This window comes from Cucurbita pepo, chromosome LG07, assembly GCF_002806865.2.
Source record: "Cucurbita pepo subsp. pepo cultivar mu-cu-16 chromosome LG07, ASM280686v2, whole genome shotgun sequence".
Lineage (NCBI taxonomy): Eukaryota > Viridiplantae > Streptophyta > Magnoliopsida > Cucurbitales > Cucurbitaceae > Cucurbita > Cucurbita pepo.
The window spans coordinates 6,858,731-6,872,980 of NC_036644.1; the positions used below are offsets into that span (position 1 = coordinate 6,858,731).

At 33.3% G+C, this 14,250-nt stretch overlaps 1 protein-coding gene and 1 non-coding gene across 2 annotated transcripts; both read left to right on the top strand.

Annotated features, from left to right (window-relative positions):
• Window positions 1-1,259: 1,259 nt before the first annotated feature.
• On the top strand, window positions 1,260-1,341 carry TRNAS-GCU. The gene has a single exon. It is a non-coding gene; the product is annotated as a tRNA-Ser (tRNA).
• A 563-nt stretch (window positions 1,342-1,904) lies between these two features.
• LOC111798742 (chloroplast envelope membrane protein) lies at window positions 1,905-13,289 on the top strand. The gene is made up of 7 exons (XM_023682066.1): window positions 1,905-2,849; window positions 4,569-4,654; window positions 6,700-6,873; window positions 8,187-8,301; window positions 9,435-9,532; window positions 11,457-11,592; window positions 13,025-13,289. The coding sequence occupies exons 1-7, from the start codon at window positions 2,232-2,234 to the stop codon at window positions 13,091-13,093; spliced, it is 1,296 nt and encodes a 431-aa protein (XP_023537834.1). The 5' UTR covers window positions 1,905-2,231; the 3' UTR covers window positions 13,094-13,289.
• Window positions 13,290-14,250: the final 961 nt, after the last annotated feature.

The following is a 14,250-nucleotide window of genomic DNA, read 5'->3' on the forward strand; positions in this document are numbered from 1 at the left end:
CTCTCTCTCTCTCTCTCTCTCTCTCTCTCTCTCTCTCTCTCTCTCTCTCTCTCTCTCTCTCTCTCCTTTTGTTTTTAGTTTTTAGGGTAGAGTTGATTCATCGGTAGCAGATATTATCCTTTTTTGGCTTTCCCTTCCGGACTTCCCCTCAAGGTTTTAAAATACCTTTACTAAAGAAAGGTTTCTACATCCTTACAAGGAATGCTTTGTCCCCTTTTCCAACTGATGTGGGACCTCACAATCTACTCCTTGGGGGTCCTGCATCCTTGCTAGTATACCGCCCGATGTCTTAACTCTGATATCATTTATAATAGCTCAAACACACTACTAGCATTTGGCTTTCCCTTTCGGGCTTCTCCTCAAGGTTTTAAAATGTGTTCACTAAGGAAAAATTTTCACACCCTTATAAATGCTTCGTCCCCTTTCCAACCGATGTGGGACTTCACAATTTACTCCTTGGGGGTCCAACTTCTTTGCTGGTACACCGCCCAATGTCTGACTCTGATACCATTTATAACAAACTCAAACACACTACCAATAAATATGATAACTCTAAATTTATAATTATATCAATAGAAACTTGGAACTTTTTTCACTTGTATAGAAATTTACCGTTTTCTTTAGATTTCGTTTAGAAATTTTCGTTCAATTATGTGCATATTTATAAATAATTGTAACAATTAAAATTTTAAATTTTCTGTTTTACTGTTTTACAATTATACTTACTTTAGTTTTGAAACGAATATTAGATTGTTTAAAAAAAAAAATTAAACACTTCATTCCGAAAGTGTTCATGTACTTGTAACAAATGGTGCAAAAGGTTCGGTTTTAAATTGGTACAATTATTAGTTTAAGGTTTTAATTGAAGTCAACTTCTTTCTATTAATGTATATATTTTATGAAAATTGACTACAAAATGTCGATCTATAATAGAAATATTTTAAACTAATATTATGTAAGCGTTATTTTTATCATATTTTACAACAAAATTTTCAACTTTTCGATAATAAGTCTCTAACATAGTCGATATTTTTAATTTATAGATTTATTATAAAAAAAAATTAAATTTCATTTAGAAATTTTACCGTTCAATTTTGTAAAAAAAATATCCCGGCAAGAGATTAATTAGCACAGAATTTATAATATTAACTATTTATTCGATAAGAAAAAAATTTGAACGTTTATAAATATATTAAGTTTTTTTCATCACAAAAAGAGTAAAAAGATAAAATAGTATTTATTAATTAGCGTACAACCAAGTCGCTTTGGCCGAGTGGTTAAGGCGTGTGCCTGCTAAGTACATGGGGTTTCCCCGCGAGAGTTCGAATCTCTCAGGCGACGTTTATTTTTAATTTTTTTCTCACCTGTTATTATATCCATTATCCATTTCTTTCGTCTTAATATTCATAATTATATATATTTCATCTTTTTATCAATAAAATTTTGATTAATTCATTTTTTTCTATAACAATCATACTCTAATTTTTAATCAATTTTTAGATTAAATAAAAACACCATATTTTAATAATATAAAGTTTTAAAACACTAATTTATAATAAAATAGACATTAAATATCAATATTAATATACTTTAAATCACATGTCTTACAAATAAAAAATTTTATATTATTTTACCTAATAGTATAATCACATTTTTTTCAAGTTTAAAATTTAATCATATCAAAATTAATTACTTTAAAATAAAATTGTTAATATATATATATTAACAAATTTTATATTATTTTACCAAGTAATATAATCATATTTTTTTTTTCAAATTTAAAATTTAATCATATCAAAATCAATTATTTTAAAATAAAATTGTAAAAAAAAAAAAAAATATATATATATATATATATATATACAAATTATAATTAATTCTGTAATTGTGGAATTATCTGTAGATGTAGCTACGTGTCCACTACCGTTATCCTTACCTCTGAGTTTCAAGACTCTCTCTATAAGCTCCTCCAGAGCTTCAGTCCAAGCGGATTCACGGGAGGGAACAACTTTCGCCAAACGTTTTTGTTCCGTTTCTGATTCAATCCACAATGCCGAGCTGAGTTCCTTTTGATCATCGCTTTCAATTCTGTTCTTACCAGTTTCTTTTTGGATTATGGACATGGTGAATTAGATTAGCGACAGACTAGAACAATCCCTTGTTTCATTTCTTTGATTTCTTCTCATTAGCGTGCATGATCATCGTTTTTGGAAGCTGAAAAATGTTGGTTAATGCATATGTTCTTGATGAGCACGTCAATTCCATTACGCCCCCAGTTAATCTGTCTTGACTACAAGGCGTCTTGTGTTTTCAATTTCTCTTCGTGCAATTCCTTTGGTAAAGTGGCTCGAAAGAGAAGAGGATTTGGTCGGTATCGGCATGTTCCTAATGCCAAGAAGAATGATGGGTTTTCGAGAAAGAGGAGTTGGTGGCAGAAGTTTTTCTTTGATGACGATGGAAATTGGTTGGGCTTGAAGGATGATGGCATGTTGGAGGATGAGTTGGAGAGTGTTGCGAGTGATGAAGATTTGTCTGATTATGAGAAATTTGAGGCGTGGAAGAAGAGGGCTGAGGCCATTACTGAATTGAAGGAAGCACAGGAAGATGTGAGGAATGAACAGGGGAAGAGGTGGACTGATTGGATTTATGATGACACGGATCATGTTCGATCTTCGTGGAGTCAAGATTGGGACGATGGGCTTGGGGAATTGAATAAAGAATCGTCGGATGCTGGTGAGTTAGTTCCTGAGAAGGGACTTGTTGAGTCAGTCAGAGATTTGGTTCTTGGGCAGGAAGAGGATGACATTCTCTATGAGGACCGTGTATTCCAGTATGCCTCCTTCAATTCGGTAAGCACATGTATGCGATTTGTTATTGTTGAGGATTGTTGGGAGGGGGTCCCATATTAGCTAATTTAGGGAATGATCATGGGTTTATAAGTAAGGAATACATCTCCATTAGTACGGCGCCTTTTGGGGATGCTCAAAGCAAAGCCATGAGAGCTTATGCTCAAAGTGGAAAATATCATACCATTGTTGAGATCCGTGATTCCAAACAGTTATATCCCTAAATGGACATGTTCTAACTGCTAGGGTATTCTAGCAGCCTAACAATCTCTTGTAGAACCTAGCTAACATGCCATATCATGACCTCAACCATCTTCATTTATATGTCGCCCTAATTCCTCTCTCATTATGGCTTGTTGAAAGCTTCTCACACTGTAACACTATTTCATGATTCTGTGGATACTTGGCCTGTGACAAGTTTTTTTCTGAATTGATGGAGTCTATAGAACATGTATTTCTAGTGTTTGTCTTAAACATTTTGCTCATCATTGGCTTAGCCTTTTCTTGTCCTTGTAATTTGATTGCTTATTTATATGCTCCTTGTTCATGCATTATTATAGGTAGACACTTGCCTGAAATCCAAAGTTGTCTTGCCTCAAGAGCCAAAAACCAAACCGACATAGCCTTACCTCCTTTGAACACTCAACATGACATGGGATGCCTTTATGGCTTTATATATTGTTGCTTGCTTGAAGGCGCTTTTCTTTGAATGACTCATGAGACTTGCTTAACTACGAAAGGATTTTCCTAGATCTCTATCCATGTGAGCCCTCAATTGACACAACATTGATCATGCCTGTGGAAACCCACGATCATATAATTGTCCTTGTGATATATGCTATATCGAAACTTTTCGCCCTAGGAAGAAGTGCTACACCTCACATATGTGCCCTATATTTCTATCCAAGTGTTTATGCTCTTGTTGAAAGACACTTGAAGTCCATTGTTGCCCTTTCCGTGTCACACAATATTATGTTTGATGACTTGTTATAGCGTGCATAGAATTATAGCAAATAGGTGGTTTTAGTCTTTTGTGTTTTATTGTAATCTTACACTATATTTATTGATTCAGGGTTTCCATGTATGAATATATTATATGCAACTACAGTGATGGGATAGCATGAACTATATATAAGTATTCTCTCATATTTTGTTTCTCACGTTATGGAATTTTTGTGAGCTGTTAGGGTTTGGAGTTTGATATCTTGGAGTACTTGTTTTTGGCCACCGCCCCAGCTGATCTATAAAACCACAAAATCCAGCGATTGGATAACCTCTTACAGAACTTTCTGGCTTGCAAAGAATTAGCATAGAAACCTTTTTCTAATTCCAAAAAGAAAAAACTCATTTTTATTCCATCTCCATATGAAACTTTTTAGGCCTGAGAATTTGAAGGAAGACTGGAAAGTAATTGACTTGTTAAGAGTTAGCCTTCCACCTTGGGAAATGTTGAGAAGTTTCCAACTAGACCGATCTTCTCAATGATATGTTCCCAAGATGCTTTTTCTGGATTATACTACTTCAAAAGAAGTCCAAGATAGGAGTTAAATCACCACTTTAACCCAAGTAGCACTGATCACACACTTGTGGATTACTAGATCTCCTTTCAAATATAGCATTGAAGAGGGAACTTACTTGCACTTTGAAATCACTGATTTGAATATTGTTTCTCAGAATGAAACTTTTCCTATTCTAAGCTAATACCTTTTTGAACTTTTGCAGGCAAAATTTCTGACAGTCTTGATAATTGTACCATGGGCATTGGATTTCGTGGTTCATGATTATGTTCTCATGCCCTTTCTTGATAGGTAATAGATGCGTAATTTTTCTTTATGGTGTGTCATGCCTTCAGGGAGAAATTTTATGGATACTTTGCCCCTTATCTTTAGTATCAGTAATTTAATTTGTGCTTAAATTTGCAGTCCATGAAACATCATCATGATTTAATGGGCTTATCTTTCATGACTATGTGTTCATTCTTTTGGCATTGTTTTCCAGAGCATTTCTGACAATAAAACCTTTTCCGGTTAACAAAGTGATTACATAGGGATAAACGGCTAAAAGTACTGGAAGATAAACTTCTCCCGTATACAGCCCATCAAGTTAGCCAACTTGGAGTTAAATCTAAACTTTTTAGGACTTCAATTGAATCATAAAGTATTGGTCACTGCAGCTTGTGTATACAAAGATTCAAACTGCTGTTTCTGAAAACTTTTTGAGAAAATCTTCTGGTTGTTTCTTAGTTTATATGACACATACAAATCACCTCACCTTCGAGTTCTTCTTTAATAAAAAAAATTAACCGTCAGCTTCTATATGCTGTGTTTTCATGTTGAACAGGACTATGAACTGTATTCACTGCGTTCTTGTTGTTATGCTGTATCTTCATAGGATTTCCACAGATTATGAACTGATGAATGTGGCTTGAATTTGGTAGTATTAGGAAGGGGTTGGCCTATTTCTTATCTCGGTATGCCATCTGGGAAAGCCCCACATCTCCAAGCTTTCAAAACTATCTTTTGAAGATAATTACAAAAAAATTATTAAGATAGAGTTCCCCATCTTTGGCTAATCAAAGATTCTCTCTTATCTCCCCCATAAATTCTCTCTGTTTATGGAGTTACTGTTGTAGTAGCTTCCGTTTGAAGAATTTATTAGAGATTCTCATGGGAAATTTGGTTACATTGGATTATTGTTATTATTATTATTTAAAAGATTAAAAGTCCTCAATACTGGAAACTTCAGACATGGAACTAGGATGATGATCTACAATAGCTTTGGAGGTTTTCTAAGGAACTTATTGCATTTTGACATTAAATTATTATTAGCTTGCTGATAATTTCTTAGGTTTTTTTCACAAGTACTTTGGTTACTTGACTTCAAACTAGTTCCGGTGTTTAAGTTAAAGAGATGGAGCAACTGTGATATTTTGGGATGATCACTGATGTACAAATATGGCCTTTATACCAATGCTTCCTCACCTTTTTGTTCTTAAGGCTTTCTACTTCAAAATTTGGGGTGGTTGTCTGACTAGCTGGATCATTAGGTTCAGAAGAAATCTGATAGAATGAGAGGTGGAGGAGTGATTGCTACTCTTTGCATTATTCTATATTCTCTCCGCCCATCTTCTAACTGCGGTTCTAAATTTTGGGGTCTTAATAATTCTGTTACTTTATTGTTAGATACTTCCCAATTATACATATTTGGGAGGGATAAAAAATTCTTGGTTTCTTATATTAAAAAAATCCAAGTAATGTTAGGTCTTTCTGCCCATCTTCTGCTTTTACAAACCCTTCTTAAATGGCTGGAGTTTAAGTCCTTGCATTGAACTTGCTTTACTCTATATTCATCACTTACGTAGGGGGATTTGCTACCATCAGTCACATGGTTAGGTTTTCCATTGCACTAATGTTGGCCCATTTCAATTTCAACCTTGATGAGCATTGTACAGTGGGTTTGAAGTCTTCCCTCGGGTCTCTTAATATTACCGACCTTTCAAATTTTCCTTTATATTGGCATGCACCATCATTACTAGCCCTCATATGGGCAAGATGTCATTTCGACAATTAATTGCACCAATGTATGCAACTTTGTTGAACCATGCAGTCATTTGGGGTTCGATATTCTAACTTGCATTGGGGATAGCCCATAAGAGTGCCACTTGTTTCTTGATCCTTTATGACTAAATGATAAATCATATTCTGATCTTGTTCACCTGAATCCATATTTATGCATATATGTATAGAGAAGTGCGCTTATTTTGGTGCTGCCATTAAACTATTACATTAGATCATTCATTGCTATAGTTGGATGTGAAAGACATATGTTTATTATTATAATTTTAAATTAACAGGTATGTCAAGAAAGTGCCACTGGCAGCAGAGTTTCTTGATGTGAGAAGATACCAGAAACTTGAGATGGTTGAGGAACTAAAAATTGAGAAAGCAAGATTCAAACTTGAGATGGAAATTGGAAAATCTCCTCCTCTTTCTGATGAAGAGCTGTGGTGGGAGTTACGGCATAAAGCGTAAGTTTGCATTCATAATTTTTGTTTTCTTTGGATTCCAACTAAGCTTGTTTTTCTTTTTTTCCTTTTTAGATTCTAGTAAGAAGTTAAGTGTCCTAAGTAAATTCTATTAAGTTTTCCTTACGGTTTTGCCATGTCTGAAAGAAAAATCCATTACAAAAATGTGTTGGACTTGAAAGCCTGAGATTGGATTGCTGTTTAATGATGGATAATGTTTTGTTTTGCCTGCTACTTTTGTTTTGAGATAAAGGTCAAGAGCTTTATTGTGAAGTCCTTTTCGCTTTTTCCTTTTCTATACAGTAGAACCTCACATTTTAGGGTTGTACATCCACTCACATTTACACTACTAAAAACATTAACAATCGTGCTAAAACTGATGCGCGCTATTTTATCTCAATTTAATGTATTGGGTGGATAAATTGTTTTTCTGTTTAGTGATTTAAATAGTCCAATTATTAGATGATTTTCAATTTTAAACCTTCTGGAGTTCCTTGATTACTGCCAAAGTTCATGCCTCAACTTTGATATTCTGGTATATCTATGAACTTATTTTTGTTAGTCTAGGAATATTTAGTCGCTCTCCCTGGTGTCCCCTGTTTCACTAATTCACTTATACAACTGAAGCGCTATTTATCAAACGACACATTTATCCTCTCTTCCACCCATAGGCTGAGCTAAAATTGACAAATAGTTTTTCTCCATGAAACTTGTAATTTACCATAATCGATCAACTTTAAGTTTTTGGGTTGAATGGTGATTTAACATGGTATTAGAGTAGGAGGTCCTGTAATTGAATCTCGATAATGTCATTTCCTCCTCAATTAATATTGATTTCCACTTATTGAGTCTTACAAATTTTCAAGCCCACAAGTGAGGAGTGTTAAAATATTAATATATTTAAATTTACCATAACTCATCAGATTAAGCTTTTGGGTTGAGGAACGATTCAACAATTTTTGTCAAAAACTTAAAAGCTACAATTCACATATGGTGAACCTCGGTATTTGTGTTTATTAATATTTTTTATTTCCATTTTTATACATGAAAATAATCAACATGTTCATGCACACAGTCTTCTGGAAGTGATAGAAGATTATCATAGGATAATAACTTAATGTACTGTTTGTAGCTTTTGGTTGAGGTTACAAAAACACCCATAAATCATGCCTACTGCACTCCTACGTCACATATATACGTAGATACATAATTGCGTGCAGTCCTATGTATACTGATTCTTCTTGCATAGACGCCATTCCATTCGGTATAAAGAAACTCACTTCGAAAAAATTTCTCTTGTTGATGCCTTGAAACAGGTTAACAATGAGAGAGGAGTGGAGGCTTGAGAACCGTAAAGCATTTGCCAACATATGGTCAGACATGGTATTTGGGATCTCATCATTCATTCTTTTGTACTTCAATCAAAGTAAAGTAAGTTACAACCTGCTCTCTCCCTCTCTGACTTTTATTAGTGAAATTAAGATGTATAATACGGGTCACCCCATGTCATCATAACATTATTTTCCAACCACCATAGAAATAATGAAAGCTCATAACATTATTTGAGAGAAGGGACTGAATAAACACTATCTGATCTGATAGTTGAGAGAGTAAATTTTGAAAATCTTAGAGAATTTTGAAAATCTTAGAGCAGAATTTCCAGAAAACTTATTGGCCTACAGAAATTGAGTGGACGTTGCAGCAGTTCCAAAAACTTCTTAACCTTTATGTTCATCTTACCTCTGAAAAGCAACAAAAACTTCCTCCAACAACAAGCACTCCCTTGCACACTGAAACGAAAAGTAGGCCACCTTTTTTTCCTCAACCATAATCACACCCCAGGATCATTACCTAATCTAACAAAAAGAGACCCGTTTACAATTTTACAATGACTATAATTCATGAATTTCTTGAACTTAATCTTCATAGTTGAAAAGAGTAAAGCTAGGTCGAGAGAGGAAGCCAAAGAGGAAAGTCGTTGTTTTGGGGTTTAGAGATATCTTGACCATGCAAGTCCTTATAAGGGTTGAAGCGAAGTCCACTGGTAGTGTTGTGTAGCTTGCTGGATGCTAACTTTTTGGGCAGGAATACGTACGTTCCATTACTGCTCTAGTAATTGGACGAGGCCTTCATGGTCTGATCTGTTCAAGATAGTCTCCCTCTCTCTCAAACTTCATGGGTCCTTAGAATTATCTTGTGTACATCAACAATACCAATTCAATTTTGGTCAAGTCAATATGTTAGAATATCTGTACCAACTCTGTTATATTATTTTGATGTCAGGAGTGGACCGTGAGACAAAACTATATTTGAAGTCAAAGCATTATGACTTTTGATGGTTTAAATAGTTTCTGAATGGAAAATAAGCCATGTTCAAAGCATTATTACTTTTGATGTTTTAAATAGTTTCTGAATGGAAAATAAACTATGTTGGCTAAGCATGGTTATATATGTTTTTTTGTTTTAATTTAATTCTTATTTTTTTCTTAAGCTACATTGTTAATTATGCTATCCAATATATTCTGCAACTAATCAATTTTCTTTTTCATTCCTGGACTTTGCAGGTAGCTTTGTTGAAATTTACAGGTTATAAAATTATAAGTGATATATCAGATACTGGGAAGGCATTTTTAATTATACTTATTACAGATATTTTTTTAGGGTAATTATTCAGTCTTTACAATTTTGGTTCTATCAATTCCTTCCACATGCTTCCATGATTCTAAGTCTGTTCTTTCATTTATTATTTATTAGACATGATAATCTATAGTACTGTCGAACTTTAGTACTTCTGCATAGAGTCTGTTATTTCAAGATCCAGTCTCTTGATCACCTTTTGGCTGCTTTTAACTATAAAGACATAGATTTGACTAGAATGCTTGCAGAATGTGGCAAGGGGATATGAGACACTCATTGAGAGACTGTAAAGAAGGTTGATCAGCGTAGAAAACAATAACTAGGAATTAAGGGTGGTCTATCTCATAATTTAGATTTTAACTTTAATTTTTAATTTCAATCTTTATAATAAAGAAAAGCCTAGAATAAGAATTGACGTAGAAGATAATGTAAAAGACTTGGATATTATAATTCCCCTAGTGCCTTTCGTGAGCTAACCTCTTCACGCTTTTAAGAGATCATGAATTATCGTATCCATAACATTACAAATGCCAGAGCTGGCACGTCTATGAAACTGTTGAACTGGAACTCCTTTATTGAACATAGGAAATCTTTTAATATGAACCAAGGCATCTCAATCATACAATATGAATTTGAAGGAAGTTGTGAAGAAGGTTGTTCACTTACCGCAAGATAAAGTCAAGTTCTATTAAACTTGAACTCAAGTTGTAATCAAATTCACATTAAAAAGTATCATGTCTCATTTATGCAATAAGGGCTTCAAGATACTTCAAATGTTTTATGATGGATGATTAAAATCTAGATTTATGGTGTTTCATTAATGTATTTTATGTTTTAAGACTTTTTATTTATTTTTAGGTTACATTTGCATAGTGGCTAATTATGGTCATAAATTATGAAAGTTACAAATGGTTGAAATGCCCTAGGTCAAGGATTTCATTTTGAGCCTATATAAAACCATGTATGTTATCTTTGTAAAAGAGACTTGGAAAATGTAGTAAAAAGAGTATTTTTGCTTTGTGGCTAAGTTTCTTTGCAATTGTATGTTTAGAATCATTCAAGCTTGACATGATCAATCTTGCTTGTTAAGTGATTCGAATCTCAAACAAGTGTTTTTGCCATGAGATATTTGATCAACAAGGTAATTCAAATCTTACAGTATTTCTTATCATTAGGTCTAAGTGTTCTTACCTTTCCCTTAGTCAAGTGCTAAGTTTCTTTAGTTTAGATTGCATGTTTAGAATCATTCAAGCTTGACATGATCGATCTTGCTTGTGGAGTGATTCAAATATCAATCAAGTGTTCTTGCCTTGAGATATTTGATTAACAAGGTAATCTGAATTGTACTTTCCCTTGGAGTGATTCCTTATCATTAGGGCTAAGTGTTTTTACCTTTTCCTTTAGTCGGTTGCTAAGTTTCTGTGCAATTCTATATAGTTTAAGTTGCATGTTTAGAATAATTCAAACTTGACATGATCGATCTTGCTTGTGGAGTGATTCAAATCTCAATCAAGTGTTCTTGCTTTGAGATATTTGATCAATAAGGTAATTCGAATCTTATTTCCCTTGTAGTGATTCTTTGTCATCTTTTGATCCACAACTAAATCTCTAATGCACAAAATAGAATAAACAGTTTTGGATTTATAACTTCTTTCAAGAAGTGCACTCCTTATCTCCCTTAAAAGGACTTTTTTTGGGGAAGTTGATTCTTATTCAGTTAGTTAAAGGATTAGCTGTTAAACAAGGTCTTCAAATTAAATGGAAATCATAGAAGGATATATGAGAGAATCCGTTGATATTTTTTATTGAATTATCTTGATCAAAACTTGCTGAGGTGAATTGCCTGGTATTTATCCCATTACCTTGTACAGATCTCTTATAAATTCGTGTATTGCACATGCAAATTCTATTCCCAGTTTCTGGTGCTATTAAAAAGTTTTTTCTGGCAGGTACCATTCTGAATCCGGCTGGCAGACTTTGTTAGAGATAATTTTCGAACACTATGGCTTCGAGGTTGATAACGCTACTATAACCATCTTTGTATGCCTGGTTCCAGTTATCATGGATGCATGTGTGAAACTTTGGGTATGTTCCGCATATCTTCCCATTACCTACATTATTTTTCATATTCTTATCTGCAGTAAGGGCCGGCCGTAGCATGTGAACGATACATCTAGAAATTTTGAAAATTTTTAAATTTTTTTAGTGTCTTGATGCAGTGTTTTAAAATTTGAAAAAATAAAGGATAAATACTTGTGTTGGTTCATGGAGTTTCATGAAATGGACTGGATGCCTATTCTGCTAAGTTTTCCTTCCTCTCTTTAGGTGAGATGGCAAGATTTAGAAAGGAAAAAAGGAAAACAAACGAACAAACAACCTTGTTAGTTGTCTGAAAGTAAGATGTTATTTAAATAGGATTCTAGCAGATGAATATTCAAACGAGACATGTACCGAAGCAAACAAACAAAAGGAGGTGATTCAGTAAAACAATGAATTGTTTTTTTTTAGGATTACTTAAAACAACCATTCATTTCAATTCAATCCAATATATTTTCCACATTGATAGGAGAACGCTTATGTTTCTGCTTTACGAATATCAATATGATATTTTATGAGCATTTCTAATAATATCAAGTGTTATTTCTATTTTGACTTTATCTCTGGAGTTTTAGCCGTTCTTAGCATTTACTAGAATTTTCATTTCTCGTTGAATGTTAACAAGGTCTTGATGATGTAATGCATTGTGTGTTTCTTTGGCTTGGACAAAATCATGCTTCTAATGAATACATGAATTGGCCCTTTTGGCCTAATGGTAACCGTGCCCATATTGTGCAAAGGGCCTGGTTTCTTTATGTTTTGTTTTCTCATAAGAGCAATGACTTAAGTCTATCATGTATTGCTCGTGTTTTGTTCTAGTTTTTTGCAACTTTTATTTAATCCCTGAAGGTTTAATCTATATTACATTCACCTTAAGTTAAGAAAGTACCATGTAATTATAAACCTTTTAAATCTCCTCGAGTCTTGGGAAATTGAAGTGACCCCCAACCACGTAATCGAGACCTATACACCCCACCCCAGTAAGATCAGAGTATGGATGTGATGTCCCACATTGGTTGGGGAGGAGAACAACCACCCTTTGTAAGGGTGTAGAAACCTTCTTCTAGCCGACGCGTTTTAAAGCCTTGAGGGGAAGCCCGAAAGGAAAAGCTCAAAAAGGACAATATCTGCTAGCGGTAGATCTAGGCCGTTACAATGAAATTCCTCCTCACCCTCTCTTCTTTCTTTTCCGCACGTTAGGATTCTTTTTCTTGTCTATTCTCGCTTGTTGCTTTAAGGGTTTGACACGTGTCATCGTTAACTTTAGATGAGATATATGTACATCCAACCTTCTGCACAGTAAGGATCGATGTGATATGAACTAAAAGGATCAAAACAATAGTTTTCTTGATTGTATCCATGAAGTCTTTTTTTTCTTCCTTCAGAAGGATTGTTAACTGTGTGTTTTTGTATGCAACAGCTGTTTAAGTATCTGCCAAGGCTATCACCAAGAGTGGCAAATTTATTCCAGGAAATGAAGCGCCATTAGCTGTTTACTACCCTTTCAGTTTTGGAATTTTGGGCTCAGAATCATAAAAGAGTAGAGTATATAATTGTAAGAACAGTGTAGCTTTCCCTTGTCTCTGCTATATAACTGTGAGTTCTTGAGTATTTGCAGTAATACAGTTTTTTGCGAATGAAAGACCAAAGCTTATGAGATTCGCAGCATACTGCATTGCACAGTCTAAGTATTTATAAGCTTAGAAAACTATCTATCTAGTAAGAACCTAAACGGGTGATTCCACTTCAGTTGGAGAGGGGAATAAAACATTTTTTACAAAAGTGTGGAAGCTTCTTCTTGGCTGATGCGTTTTAAAACCTTGAGAGAAGTTCGGAAGGAAAAGCTGAAATAGGGCAATATCTGCTAGCAGTGTGTCTGGGTTGTTATATTGAACTTTGGGTTGTTATATTGAACTTTGGGTTGTCATATTGAACTTTCAATTTTGTGTTTAATAAATCTTTTAACAAAATTTAAAATTTAAAATTTATGTCCCGTAAAGTCTTACACTAGACTTTTCATTTTGCGTTGTTAGGTTTGATGAATGAATGACCAATTAGACAGACTCAAAATTGTATTTAAAGTTTGTCTTATAAGGAACTAACTTTTCTAGGTTTGGTGAATATTTGAATGATCTTTTCGGCTCAAAATTGTAAATTTGGATACTTATTAAATATAAAATTGAAAGTTCGAGCGACTTATTAAACATGTTTTTTTTTCTTCTATTAATGTAAAATGCATAAAAATGAAAGTAAATTATTAAACATGTTTTTTTTTTCTTCTATTAATGTAAAATGCATAAAAATGAAAGTAAATTATTAAACATGTTTTTTTTTTCTTCTATTAATGTAAAATGCATAAAAATGAAAGTAAATTTATGAATTGAATTTATAATTTAATCGTAGACCGTAGAAATAGATCATTTTTATTCTAAGATCAACTCCTAAAATATTTAATTGTATAATTAGATATGATCGATGATTTATCTGACATATGTTTTAGGTAAAAATAAGTTTTTAAAAATTAGTTATATATATAATTTTTATTTTAAAACTTGCCTTATTTTTAAAACAAATGAACAAAGAAAAAAATCACAATTAGAAAAAAAAAAGATATATATATATATATATATATATATATATATATAT